At 38.3% G+C, this 15531-nt stretch overlaps 1 protein-coding gene and 1 long non-coding RNA gene across 3 annotated transcripts in view; one reads left to right on the forward strand and one right to left on the reverse strand.

The window, feature by feature from the left end:
- Positions 1-15531, reverse strand: part of ME3 (malic enzyme 3) — a 333119-nt gene that overhangs the window by 32891 nt on the left and 284697 nt on the right. For both annotated transcript variants that reach the window (XM_069071034.1, XM_069071035.1), the window contains exon 8: positions 8749-8858. In XM_069071034.1, coding sequence (XP_068927135.1) covers positions 8749-8858 — 110 coding nt within the window. The remainder of the gene's footprint in view (positions 1-8748; positions 8859-15531) is intronic.
- LOC138148342 (uncharacterized) overlaps positions 1-15531 on the forward strand; it is a 49022-nt gene that overhangs the window by 13687 nt on the left and 19804 nt on the right. The window contains exon 2 of the long non-coding RNA XR_011165034.1: positions 11512-11643. This is a non-coding gene — a long non-coding RNA (uncharacterized lncRNA). The remainder of the gene's footprint in view (positions 1-11511; positions 11644-15531) is intronic.

The raw sequence follows: 15531 nt of genomic DNA on the forward strand, positions 1-15531 counted from the left end.
CAGTCAGTGGGAGAGCTATAATGGGTTGGGCTCCTTAACTCCAGTCTGGGTCTAGTCACTCCCTTCTGGAATGAGGTCATGCATTAATGCAGACTTGCACAGAAATTGGGGGAGGTTAATGGTGGTGGTCCCGGAAGCACACATATTTGCTCATTGGCTAAAAAGTCCTGTCACTCATGGTCATGATGGACAAGAGAATCAGAGCTGTGTGGCTCTTCCTTGATTATTTTGCAGATTTTCCCTCAACCTCTCCTCCAGAGGGTCATCATGACCAGTCATCCTGTACTATTGAAGGCTATGCAAAGCAGGGTGAGCTTTGACAGGTTCTACCAAGTTGGGAGGGATTCAAGGGGAGTTCCAGTGATGGACAATATGTCTGTTGTCTGAGGACCAGCATAACTAAGTGTGGAGAGGCTTGTCATCAGCTTGGCCCCAAGATGGTAAATATTTTGACCATAGCAACTCTAGAAACAACATCTAGCTGAGTCACAGAAGGGTTGTAATCTATGTTGGTAGGATGAAATTACAAATACCCAAAGTATTGAAGCATTTTGTATAATAAGGGAACTTTAGCATTTCTTTGGTATCCACAAAATATTAGAAGACCCAGAGAAAGATCTTTATCACATGAGTTCAATCCTCTATGGAGGACTGACAGAAGGCTATGGACACGAATTGCACAGGATGAGATGTCATGTATTGAAGTACAGTAACTTCAGTGGTGACCAAGGAAAAACATGAAAGGATGGTCAGTAGAACCCCTCCAGATTTCTTAGTTACTTAAAACATTCTCCAGGAAAAAAAAGAAATACTAAGTCTCAGAGTTGGAAGGAACTATGGAAACCATCTGGACTGATTCACACCTCATCATTAAGTCATAGAGAGCATGGCCCCTCTGGTTCCTTCCTATTCTAGATTAGAGGATCATAGGTAGAATTTGAACTTGGGTTCTTCTGACTCTAAGTTCTATGCTCTGTATACTGCTTCTATAATCCTATGAATAGGATTATTTAGGAGATTGAGAGGTGGAAGGAACCTTAGAGGTCATCAAGTCCAGCTTCCTCATTTTAGAGATGATAAAACTGAAACCTAAATAGGTTATGTGACTTGTCCAAGGTCATCATTCTAGTAAATATATGAGATGGCATTTGAATGCAGGTCTTTCTGATTCCAAGTTCTGTCTTCTATCCACTATTTCATGTGTCTCTATAATCTGTTAGGAGACTTAATGTTGGAAGAGACAGGGAGCAAAAAGAAGGAACAGTCATTTATGTAGTACCCACCATTGTCAGACACTGTGCTAAGTACTTCTTACAATTATTATCTCATTTGATCCTCACAACAACCCTGGGAAGTAGGTGCCATTATTATTCCCATTTTGTAGTTGAGGAAAGTGAAGCAAATAGAGGTTGAGTGACTTTCCCAGGGTCACACAGCTAGTGTCTAAGGCTAGATTTGAAATAAGGTCTTCTTGGCACAAAGCCCAGTGCAATAGCTACTATGCCACCAGCTGTCAACAGCACAGGCTTCAGGTGGTTAAATTAAATGCCCAAGGTCACACAGTCAAGCAGCAGAGCTAGAATTCGAACCAAACTCTTCTCAATTCAAATCCAGAACTTTTGATGGGATTTCCCTTCAGTAACATTCCAGACAACTATTTATCTAGCCACTTTATGAAAGCCTCTATTCATTAGGAAAGCTCCTACTACCCTAATTTTACAGAACAGGAAACTCAAGCCAAGACAGGTCAAATGACTTGCCCAAAGTCACAAAGCTAGTCAGTGTTCCCCTGTGTATTCAGGGACTACAGAAGCCTCATCATCATTTGGAATCCTACATCTTGAATCCCCCTCTTATTTCCATAGGATCCACATCACTCTGTTCTGCCAAAATCATCATTCCCAACACTTGTCACCTTCTCAACTTTCAGCTGGGCCCCATTTCCTGCCCTGATTACAGAGATGCCTCATCTGATCCCAGATGAAACAACAGAAACTGTGTGTGTTGCTATGCTATGTCTGAAATTCTTGAAGAGACTGCCAGGGGTGGGTCTGTGTGACAGCAGCTGCTGGAATTAGGCTGTCCTGGGCGAGCCTGACCCTGTACTGGGCCAAAGCTTCCTTTGCGTCGGTGCTCATGAAAGGAAAGGAATTTAACCTTGGATGAGTCACTTCATTCTCTCTGGGTTTTTGTTTACTCATCTGAAATATGAGGGATGTGGAACAGAGAATCTCTAGGATTCTTTCTAGATCTAACATTTTATATTACAGGGCTCCTTTCTAGCCCTAACATTCTATATAATGGGGCTCCATTCTAGCACTGACATTACATATTCAAGGTTTGAACATTCCATGTTCCTTCCAGGTCTAACATTTTGTGTTTTAAGGAGGTTTTTTTTCCTTCCATTTTGAATGTTCTATAATTCTGAAACAGTGATTCTTAAAATCCAAGTTCAAGTTCAAGAACTTGGGCTCAGCCCAAGGTTGGCTTGGAGGCAACAGACATTTAATTCTTTCCAAAGTCATTGTATCTTAACAGAAGAGGAAATAGAATACTTAAACAACCCTATCTTAGAAAAAAGAAATTGAACAAGCCATAAATGAACTCCCTAAGGAAAAAAAACCCAGGACCAGATGGATTTAGAAGTTAATTCTAGCTAACATTTAAAAAACAATTCATTCCAATATTATATAAACTGTTTGGAAAAATAGGTAAAGAAGAAATCCTACCAAATTCCTTCTATGACATAAATACAGTTTTGACACCTAAGCCAGGGAGAGTAAAAACAAAGAGGGAAACTACAGATAAATTTCCCTAGTGCCTATTGAAGCAAAAATTTTAAATAAAACACTAGCAAGGAGATTACAGCAATATACCAAAAAGACCATACACTATGATCAGGTTGGATTTATACCAGGAATGTAGAGTTGGTTCAATATTATGAAAATTATAAGCATAATTGACCATATCAATAACAAAAACAAGAAACATCATATAATTATATCAATAGATATAGAATAGCTTTTTGACAAACTACAACACCCATTCCTACCGTGTTTCCCCGATAATAAGACCTATACCAAAAATAAGCCCTCCCCTGAAAATAAGCCCTATTGAGATTGCTACTGCAGTGAAGGTGATCCCCTGCGCTACATACTACATTACGGTACCCTCTGTATGCACCGTCCCCCCCCCCCCCCCCCCCCCCGGGTGAAACACACGCCGTGCTCCGAGCTGCATCCAATCAGAGCTGCAGCAGTGAGCACATCATCCTGTTCTTCCCCAGTGATTTGCTTGCTGGCGCCATTGAGAGCAGTGCCACGGAGAAGATCTGAGGCAGGACAACATAAGTCCTCCCCTGAAAATAAACCCTCTGGTGTTTTACTTTCAAAAAAAATTAATGACAGTGTCTTATTATCGGGGAAACATGGTATTAAAAACACTAGAAAGCATAGGAATAAATGGAGCCTTTCTTAAATGGATAAGTAGCATAAATCTAGAACCAAGAACAAGCATTATCTGCAATAAGGATAAACTAGGAGACTTCCCTATGACATCAGGAGCTAAGTAAGGATATCCATTACCAGCACTATTCTTCAATATTTTACTAGAAATGCTAGCTATAGCAATAAGAAAAGAAAAAGAAATTGAAGGGATAAGCACAGGCATTGAGGAAATAAAACTATCACTTTTTGTGGGTGATATGATGGTATACTTAGAGAATGCTAGAGAATCATCCAGAAAACTAGTCGAAACAATGAATTACTTTAGTAAAGTTGTAGAATAGAAAATAAACCCACACAAATCATCAGCATTTTTATATATTACTAACAAAACCCATCTGGAAGAGAAATTCCATTTAAAATAATTAAAGACAGTATAAAATACTCAGGAGTTTACCTGCCAAGACACACAACAGGAAACTTATAAACATAATTACAAAACACTTTATACAAAAAAATACAGATCTAAACAATTGGGGAAATAACACTTGCTCCTAGGCTGAGCCAATATAATAAAAATGACAATACTATCTAAAATTAATTTACTTAATCAGTGGCATACCAACAAACTTTGGCATATGAAATAAATTTTTTTATAGAACTAGAAAAATGATTTTAAATATTCATCTGGAGGAACTAACGCTCAAGACTATCAAGGGAATGAATGAAAACAAAAGTAAAGGAAGATAGCTTGGCAGTACTAGATCTCAAATTATATTACTAAGCAGTAATCATCAAAACAATTTGGTACTGGATAAGAAATCTCATGATTGATCAATGGAGTAGATTAGGCATACAATATACAGAAGTAAACGACCACAGTAACTAAGTGTTTGATAAATCCAGACACAGGCTATTGGAGCAATAACTCACTATTTGACAAACTGCTGGGAAAATTGGAAAGTAGTCTGGAAAAAACTATGCACAGACCAACATTTCATGCCACGTATACCAAGGTAAGATCAGAATGGGTACATGATTTAGGCACAAAGTAATAATATAAATTAAGGGAGCATGGAAAAAAATTACTTGTCAGATCTATGGATAAGAGAAAAGTTCATGACCAATTAAGAGATAGAGAGGATCATAGGAGGTAAAATGGATAATTTTGATTAAATTAAAATAAAAAAACTTGCACAAACAAAACCAAATGCAGCTACAAGGAAGAGGAAAGCAGAAAACTGGGGAAATTTTTTTTTTATGGAAAATTTCTCTGAAAAAGGTCTCCTTTCTCAAATATATAGGGAAGTGAGCCAAATTTATATAAAAAATCATTCACCAATTGGTGAAGGTTTAAAGCACATAAATAGTCAGTTTTCAGAGGAAGAAGCCAAAGCTATTAATAGACATATAAAAATACTCTAAATTACTAATAATTATAGAAATGCCAATTAAAACAACTCTGAGGTATTATCTCACACACATCAGATTGGCTAACATGAAAGAAAAGGAAAATGACAAATGCTGGAAAGGATGTTGAAAAATAGGGGCACTTATACACTGTGGTTGAATTGTGAACTGGTCTAACCATTGGAGAACAGTTTGGAATTATGCCCAAAGGACCATAAGACTACACATCCCCTACTACTAGGTTTGTATCCCCAAAAGATCAAAGAAAAACAAAAAAGGACCCATGTGCACCAAAATTTTTTATAGCAGTTCTTTTGGAGGGTGGCAATGAATTAGAAATTGAGTTGATTCCCATCCATTGGGAAATGGCTAAACAAGTTTTAGTATATAATTGTGATAGAATACTATTGTGCGGTAAGAAATGACAAAGTGAATGGTTACAGAAAAAACCTGGGAAGACTTACATGAACTGTTGCAAAGTAAAGTGAACAGTACAACATTGACACAGTAACAGCAACATTGTAACAATAATCAACTGTGAACGATTTAGCTACTCTCATCAATAAAATGATCCATGACAATTTCAAAGAACTCATGATGAAAAATTCTGTTCACTCTAGAGAGAGAACTGATGTACTCTGAGGGCAGACTGAAGCACATTTTCTTTCATATTTTTCTCGCTTTTTCTTTCTTTTGCAACATGGCTAATATGGAAATATGTTTTGCATGACTTTATACGTATAATGGATATTGTATTTCTTGCCTTCTTATAATGGGCGAGGAAAGAGTCAGAGGGAAAGAATTCAGAACAAAAAATAAAAATCTTTTTAAAAAGAAAAAAATCCCAAAATCATTGTGTAAAGAGAAGTTAAAATGTATAATTTCTAAAGGAATGGGGCAATGGTTTTCCTGCAAATGACAAAGCAAGGAAAGAATAGCCAACTTAGATCCTCAGGGGAGCAGTGGCTTTTGTCTTGTTGTTCATGTGTTCTGGAGTAGAAAGCTGCACAATTGAGGCTAAGCTTCTGCATCTGTATAATGGAAATTATGATACTTGAGATTTGTCTGAATATCTCTAATGCACTCATCAGGTTATGTTGTATATTCTAGTTAACTGTGTTTGGATCTTTTCCCTCTGCTGGATTCTAAATTCCATGAGAAGTAAGGATTGTGCCTTAATCTAACCTTTATATATTCTCTCCTTGCCTATGCCTCTACAGTTCTCTTCACATATAAAATAAATATGTATTGAATGAATAAATGAAGGAATGAATGAATGAAAGTTTTTGCACAAACAAAATAGATGAAGTTTGATTGGGATGTATTATTACTATTATTGATAATAACAATAAAAGTTTACTCATCTCTACCTTACAAACTCTAGTTTTCTTCAAAGCTAATGGGTTTAATTTTTCATTCCTTTCACCTCCCCAGTCTGTTTGATGACCAGTGGTAACTATCCTGTCTGGCTTTAAAGTACAGCTATGAGCATACTCCATTGATCAATCAATCTATTTCTTATCCAGTACCAAATTGTTTTGATGATTACTGCTTAGTAATATAGTTTGAGATCTAGTACTACCAATAGCTCCTGTCTAACCAGGGAATTTAACTAATTATTAAGTTAGCCTATGCCCAGAGCTTAACAGACATAACACAGTTTAGCTCTGGGTAAAATTAAACAAAAGGCAGCAAGTGTTAGGAATAGTGGATACCCCCTCAAATGTGGGGGAGGGAAATCAAACCTTATAAAGAAGGAAAAGGACACAGCTTCTCTTCACCAGCACTGAACTTGTCTTACTGGGTTACTACCTGCCAGTTATCATCAGGCAAACAGGACTAATGGGTTTCATATTTCATTCCTTTCACCTCCCCAGTCTATGTGATGACCAGTGGCAACTTTCCTGTCTGGCTTTAAAGTGCAGCTGTGAGCAGCATCGTGCTTAAAGAGCTAGGGCTTTGGGTGAGATGATAGCACAGACACAGCACAGTATTCTGCAAAATGGAAAGGGTATGTCAGAAAGGGTATTAGCCAGGGAGTTAGAATACCTGGGTTCTGATATGCTATATAGTACGTGCATATATAGCAATAAGCCATATGCATCATATGACCATAAGCAAGTCAATTCACTTCTCTGAGACTCAGTTTCCCCAACTGCAAAATGAGGGGGTTAGACTAGATATATTCCAAAACTTCTTTCCAGCTCTAGCTTTATTTAGTAACAACAATAATAGTTTTCATTTATATAGCACTACAAGGTCATAACATAAAAACATTAGAGGAGCATAGAAAAAATTACCTTTCAAATCTATGGATAGGTAAAGGCTTTATGATCAAACAAGGGATATAGAGAATCATAGGGATTATAATAATAATTATTATAACAACTAACACTTATATAGCACTTATGTGCTAAATGCTTTACATTTATCTCATTTGATCATTATAACGACTTGGGGATGTAGGTGCTATCCCCATTTTACAGATGAGGAAACTGAGGCAGACAGAGGTTAATTGACTTGTCCTGTGTCACCCAGCTAGTAAGTGTCTGAGGCTGGATTTGAAATCAGGTCTTCCTGACTCCAAGTCCAGCATTCTATCCACTGTGCCATCTAGTTGCTTCTAAATAAATAGATAAAATAGACAATTATTATTACATAAAATTTGAAAGTTTTTGCACAAAATAGATGAAGTTTTGTTGGGATGTATTATTACTATTATTGATAATAACAATAAAAGCCTACTCATCTCTACCTTAGAAACCCTGATTTTCTTCAAAGCTTGAGAAACACCTTCTCCATTAAATCTTCCTTGATGCTTCTATCTTCTAGTGCCCTCCCTCCAAAATCTGCATATTAATATACATGTTGTCTCCCTGAGTAGAATATAAGTTTCTTGAGGGGAGATACTATTTCACTTTTCTCCCCCAGGGCTTAGTACAGTGCTTAGCATATAATTTACATTTAAGAAACTTCTAATTGATGATCAAACACACCTATCTATCTATCTATCTATCTATCTATCTATCTATCTATCTATCTATCTATCTATCTATCTATCTATTGGTTTTACCAGGGGGAAGGCAGGGCACTTGGGGTTAAGTGACTTGTCCAAGGTCACACTGCTAGTTTTGTGTTAACTTTCTGAGGCTGGATTTGAATTCAGGTTCTCCTGACTCCAGGGCCAGTGCTTTATTCACTGCGCCACCTAGCTGCCTCCAAAACACTTATTATTATAAAAGAAGATAGTGTCTAATGATATGTTTTCTTGTTGGAAATTTTATTGGCAGAGGTAGAAATAATATGGAAGACTTCCAGTGAAGGAAAACTCACTGGGCTGCCCCTGGGGTAACTCACTCTACTTCAGGACAAGTTTAATTGTTAGGAAGTTTACTCCCTTTTATCAGGTCAAAATCTGCCTATGCTCAGGACCCACCTATGCTATTTGCCCTACATCTCAACATTTTTTTTCTCCCTCCCCCTCTAGGAAATCGGCTCACTTGGCTGGTGCTTCTGTCTCTCCTAAGTGGGCCACTGTTCTGGCCTGGTGACCTGGTGACTGCATGCATGGGCAGTCGCAGGAGTGTATCCCAGTGTCTCTGCCTCACAGCCTGGTAAACCTGAACTGGCCCTGTGAGTTATGGGGAGAATTACCCAGACTCTAGCCCATTTTCCAGAGACCTGTATTTGTCACGGAACTAGAATCTCCTCCTTATCTTCAGTCACCACCCTCATGTACTCAGTGTTGAGGAGACTAGGACATCCATGATGCTTTGCAACTCCAGGCTGACTTAATTTAAAGGTGATTTGTTCCCAGAGGGTTTGCTAAGTGAGGTACCTACTATGACCTCAGCTTTATTCCTAATTCAGGCCTGCTTTGAGACCCCCAACTCACCCTGGATGTCATCATTGAACATGCAGTACTTGTTACGATATTTGTGGAGCAGGCGGAAGGCATTGGCATTAGCAAAGTCTTCAAACTGGATGAGGCAGTTTATTCCAAACCTGTGGGCAGAGGAAGAAATTAGAGCATGTGGCATCATCTCTATGACAGATTCTCTAAGTTCTCACCTGGACTTAGTCTAGTTAGAACCGCACTGGGGTATGCAGGAATGTGGGAAGCAGGCAGTACAATGTTTACTGGAAAGAGGCAAAAAAAGCAATGTCACATAGAAGACAATGGATTTGGAGGCAGAAAAAGCAATGTTACATAGAGGACAATGGATTTGGAGGCAGAAGCCCTGGGTTTGAATCTTGGTTCTATTTTTTTATATGAATGACCTTGGGCAAGTCCTTCTCTGGGACTTGGTTTCCTCATCTGTAAAATGGAGGGGGAGGGCAGTTGGACTGGATCCAGGGGTGGGAAACCTGCAGCCTTGAGGCCACATGTGGCCTCAAGGTTGCAGGTTCCCTACCCTGGGATAATCTCTTTCACCTCAAATCCTATAATCCATTGAATACCTTTGCCATTTGTTTGGCTAGTTGGTTGGTTAGAATTTTTAAGACTAGGTTTAGTTTATCCCCTGGAAGAGAGAAGAGAAACCTGGAATGGGAAGCTCTTTGCTCTGGGTGGTCATTAGGATCTATCAGCACAGCTCCAGTTTCAATGCACCTGGAAGAGTTCTGTTCACAGGGGTGGGGCTGGAGATGAATATCCCCATGGGCTATGATTATCTCTGAGGGAAATACAGATAGCTCCCCCTCCTAGTTGTTCAACTGTTTCAGTTATGTCTGACTCTGTGACCCCATTTGGGGTTTTCTTGGTGAAGATACTGGAATGGTTTGCCATTTCCTTCTCCAGCTCATTTTACAGATGAGGGAACTGAGACAAACAGGGTTAAAGGATTTGCCCAGGAAGTCTGGTCTAGATTTGAACTCAGGACTTCCTGACTCCAGGCCCAGTGCTCTATCCACTGTGCCACCTAGCTGCTCAGCTTCTCTGTAGACCAAAACAACACAGAAAGGCTACATTCTCAAAGTTGTAAGTGATTACCAAAATTACCTGTATACACACACACACACACACACACACACACACACACACATAAGAATCCCCTCTACAATATCTCTGGCAAGGGAACATCCAACCTACACTTGAAAACCTTCAGTCAGAGGGAACCCACTTGTCTCTCTGGCAGACCATTCTATTTTTGTATATGTCAAATTGTTGGGAAGGTTTTTCTTACACTGAACAAAAAATCTGTGTCTCTGCGGAGTCCACTTACTGTTCCTCGTTCTTGTTGCCCCAGAGCAGGAAGAAAAAGGCTAATCCCTCTTCAACATGACAGTTTCAAACACTGAAAGACAATGTCTTATCTTCACTCTAGGCTAAACATCTCTTATCTTCTTCCTCCCTTATATGGCCTAATAACCTCCTGGACAGATTATCACAGGCCACTGAAGTGGTATCAGGGTCAGTCTTATAGGTGGGCTGTTTCCTTATATGTTGCCATCACCTCAAAATGTCCACCCTCCCCACCTGTCCTCCCCTTTGGACAATGCCTGACATAGTTCTTTAAGAGATTCATTCCTTAGTGAAGATACCAGTTGACAATTAATATGCTTCTGTCATCCATTAACACCTTGGTATAATTTGTACTTTGTTGCTGTTTATCTGGTACTTCTCAGCTCAAAAATATAACCTCCAAGTGAGAGCTGATTTAAAAAAAAAAAGGAGAGGGAAGTTCTGGGCTGGGGGCACTGCTCCAAAGGGCAGATATTCTTGGAGTCCATAGCAGGGGAACATAGCTACATTCTACTATAAGGGCAGCATGAGGGCCCTGGGCAACTGAGAGAATAGAATACTATTATAAAAGGACTGGGAAGAAGGCATCCACTACTAACTTTGCCTGTAATTTAAACCAATAATTCTCTTTCCCTAACATCAGCAACATCATTGTGTAGGCAGGTATTTTAAATAAATAAATTATCTTTAATGCTTTCAAAATATAAATAATCACATCAAATCATACAATGTCAGGGCTAGACGAGACATTGAATTCATTGAGTCAAAACACCTTATTTTACCAACAAGTAAATTAAAGGTCACAGAGGAAAGTGAAAAGTCCAAGGTCACACACATAGCAAGTTAGCTACAGAGGTGAGATCATCATCCCAGCTTTTCTGACTTTTTTTTTTGCTTTTTGAAAGTCTGGGCAATTGGGGTTAAGTGACTTGCCCAAGGTCACACAGCTAGTAAGTGTTAAATGTCTGAGGACACATTTGAACTCAGATCCTCTTGACTCCAGGGCTGGTGCTCTATTCACTGCACCACCTAGCCACCCAGTTTTCTGACTTTCAGGCTGCTCTTACCATTTCTGCTCCCTAACTCATAGAACCACAGAATTCTAAGGCTAGATGAAGAGATACTCTAGCAAATATTTAATAACTGGCTCTCCAGGGGGGAAAAAGTACAAATGTCAGGTCTTTAGATTTAATCTGCATTATTAACATTATATCCATCACTTTATTAAGTCTGAATACTCAAGAAAACAATAAATCGAACCCTGATTTTTAGCATTTGCTGGTTTCTGAGGCATAAATGCTTATTCTGAAAATTTAACAATAATTTATCATGAGCTGGGGTGAGTTGGCTCCAGCACACCCCTGACTGGAAGAGAATTTAGAGATAATTTAATTCATTTCCTTTATTTTTCAGATGAAAAGACTGAGGCAAAAGGATACTACTGGAAAGAATGTAGAAAGTATTCTTAAAGATGACGAAGCCTTAGTCAAGAAACTGAAGAGCGTAGAGGAATACTGAAGCTTTCTTCGCTGCTGCCCATTGGAGGTAAGGGATTCCAAAGAGAAAAACCAATTTGGGAGGTGAACAGCTGACTAAGAAGATGCCGTCTTGTGTATAATCTGTATCAAATTGCTTGCCTTCTCAAGGAGGGGGAAGGGGATGGAAGGAATTTGGAACTCAAAATTTAGAAAAAAAAGAACATTAATCTTTTTTACATGTACTTGGAAAAAAATATAAAAATTTTAAAAAGAAGATGGTATCTGATTTGGGGATCAGGGATCTGGATATCTGGACCATGGCTTACAATGTAGAAAAAGAATATATACATTTAACAAGGGTCAGTAAGAATGTATTTGCCTACACTTGTGCAAATCTGATAAAAAAATAATTTATACTGAAAAGAAAGGGGAAGGGAGAAATTTGCCAATTTCTGTCCATGCAGCTAAATATTGTAGAGAATAACTATAATGTCCGAGGAAGGATAGCTGTTGAGATACCCTGAAGTTGATAGGAGATGAAACTTCCTAAAGGAGCCAGCAATGACACCCTTTGCCTCTCATGCACAAATCCACTTTTTCAACAATGGAGGTTTCCTAAAATCTTGAAAAAATGGTGTGATTCTGTGAAATAACTTGCCCAAGGTTACAGTTACTCAGGGGCCCCTACAGGGCTCAGGGCTCTGCACTAAAGAACTAAAACCATATGCCTTCCTAGAAGAGTAAAGATTTGCCAAGGCCTGCACAGGGCATGAATTTCAAGTATTTGGGAGGAAAATAAAATGTTTTCTGGGGTTAGTGACATTTCCCTCCCCCCATTCCTACAGAAGTCTTCCTGTGCACAAACCCTTGATTCTCTTCTCTTTGCTGAATACTGAAAAGGTCAGAGCACAGAGCAGCGTGACACATACAGGCTCTCAAACACACACAGTTAGCTGACCTTTAAACAGCTCCATTCTCCAGTGCCAGGGGGTAATTTCTCTGCTGTATTCACTCCACAGGGCACTCTTTCTCTTTGTTGCACTTATAAGAACCATCAAACATATGGTGAAGCTCACTGCAGGCAAAGGCATCCAATCTACTTTCCAGTCACCCAAAGGCCCAAATAACAACAGCAGCAGCAGAAGTAATTAGTCAGCATTCAGAGTATTTAAGGTTTGTGGAATGCTAACTACCAACTATCCTGGGTATAAAAAAGGCATACGTCCAGACATTGCCCTTTGATGACATCGGTCCTCTGAAAACAAAGGATGAGCAATAATACTGTGGTCTCCACCCCTCACTAAAGTCATCTATCAATATTTATTATTATCCCCATTTGGAGACAGGGAGAATGAAGTTCAGAGAGGTTCACAGATCACAGAGTTAGAGCTGGAAGAGAATTTACACACTGCTTAGTCCAGACCCTTTGTCACAGATGGGAAAACTGAGCCTTGGGGGAGGGGGGTGGTTAGTGATTTGTCCACAATTACTCGGTAGATGCAAGGGCTAAGATTTGAACCTGAGTGATCTTGGATAGGTCACTTAATGTCTTTGGGGCTTAGCTCCCTTATTTGTAAAACATCAGGGTGGGGTAAGATCTCCTTGAAGGGCCCTTTGCAACTCTACATCTATGACTGCCATGGATCTAGGGTCTCCCTTAGCACTGACCACATTAGATGAAGTTTTTCCATGGTACTACTCACTGCCTTCCGTTGTTGTTAGAAATCTGTCCTTTCTGAGCTCATGTGGTAGGTAATTGCTGCCTGTACACATACACATACACACACACACATGCACATAGATATGAATATATAGATATCCATATAGATAGATACAGATATATGGAGAGAAGATATATAGATATATATAGATAGGTATACATATATAGATACATATGTAATATATAAATATCTATCTATATAGAGAGATATAAAGCTAGATAGATATAAATTTATAGAGACATGTAGATATATAGAGAGATATAGGTATATATAGATAGATAGAAATAGATATATAGATAGGTATCCATATAGATATAGAGATCTATATCTATATTTCTATATATAAATAGATATATAGAGAGATACAGGTGTATATAGATAGACAGAAATAGATATATTGATACATATAGATAGATATAGAGATACAGATATAGATAGGTATATATGCATATATAGATAGATGTCAATAAGTAGATAGATATATTATAGATATAGACAGCTATATATAGACATATATAGATATAGCTATATGTAGTTACAAAGATATAGATCTTTACCAAAATGTAGAAATTATAGAGGTAAAAACTTAGACTTTATTATTATGCTCAAGCAAAGTTCAGGCCTCAGAAAAAACCTGAACCCCTATTAGGATACTCACAAGCCCTATTATGGGCAAAATTACATCAGAGTGACAGAGAAATAACTCTTTTACATATTACAATTTTATACATTCTTCTTAGGCCATAAAAGTTAAAGAGAAGATAGATCATAATCCCATGCTGCCTAAAAGTTCAACAGATTAAACAAAATCTTAATGTCACACATGGGCAGGTAGGTGTCAGGTGGTAGGTGGATAGAGTATCAGGCCCAGACTCATTTTTTTGAGTTCAAATCTGATCTCAGACACTTACTAACTGTGTGATCCTGGGCAAATCACTTGACCCTGTTTTTCTCAATTTCCTCATCTGTAAAACGAGCTGGAGAAGGAAATGGCAAACCCCTCTAGTATCTTTGTCAAGAAAATGCCAAATGGGGTCATGAAGAGTCAGATGCAAGTTAAAAACAACTGAACAACAATATACATTGCCTAAGGAAGCAAACTTTGTCAAACAAACTCTATAGGTAAACTAAGTCAGGTTACAAATTAAACTACATTTAGAGCTTTCACAAATAGGCTGATTTAGGAAAATTTACATGTTGTCAAGGAGTCAGTGACAGTTGTGAGTCTTCCTTTGGCTTATCATCTAAGGAATGTTTAAGGCTCCAAGTAAATTTTGTCATCTTATGGCACAGATTTTGATCAGTTGAAGTTAATATTAATAGAATATAGACTTTTAGTTAACCAAAATTTGCAGGAAGAATGGCTCTGAGTCCACAATAATTAAAGGAAGTAAAAAAAAATTCCCCTAAAAGACTTCAGAGTGGAATGTTAAAGTTATTCAAGGGAAAAAGGTCTTTTGTATAATACTCCAGAAGCATCCATTAGAAGCAAATACAGGTAAATTGCTTCATCACAACTTGTAATTAGACCTATAACAACCTACGTAGACAAACCACTTTAGGTATACCATCCCAGAGGATCCTTACAACCCTGTGAGGCAGCCAATTTTGCAGTTGAGGTAACTGAGGATCTGGGAATTAAATGACTTATCAAAGGTTACATGGGTAGCAATCAATCAACATGAATTTATCAAGTGCCTTCTATATAATAGACTCCTGTGATAGAAACTGAGGGAAGATACAAAGACAAAAATGAAGCATTACCATCCACGAGCTTACTTTCTACTGGGGGAGAAAATACATACATAAATAAGGATGTGCAAAATATGTGAATGTAAAGTACTGCCTCTTTTCTATGAGAGCAGTTTGGTAACTGAAAGGGACAGAAAGTGGACTTTGGGGGCAGAAAATAAACCGTTGTTTAAAGAGTGTTAACTTGCCAAGGATGTAAGCTCCTTTTGCATATAAACAATTTTGATTGCAAAAGGGAGAAGAAAAAGAAGTTTTGTTTATAAAAAGTCAATAAAATTCAGTTATGAAGAAACACAGCTTTTGTATAAATGTGAGATGAGACAGACTTCTATGGAGTACTGAATAGAGAGTTCAGAGGATCTGTTAGGGGGCAGAGAAATGACTTGGGATTCAGGACACTATGGTGCCTTGGCTTGTTTGCACATGACTGATTTTTTAGAGCTTGAGAGGTTAAAACTCACAAAACAATAAATCAAGTAATT

This window comes from Petaurus breviceps, unplaced genomic scaffold (genome assembly GCF_028583685.1).
Source record: "Petaurus breviceps papuanus isolate PSGF00001 unplaced genomic scaffold, PetGlider_PUasm1.0 90823, whole genome shotgun sequence".
In the NCBI taxonomy this organism is placed as follows: Eukaryota; Metazoa; Chordata; class Mammalia; order Diprotodontia; family Petauridae; genus Petaurus; species Petaurus breviceps.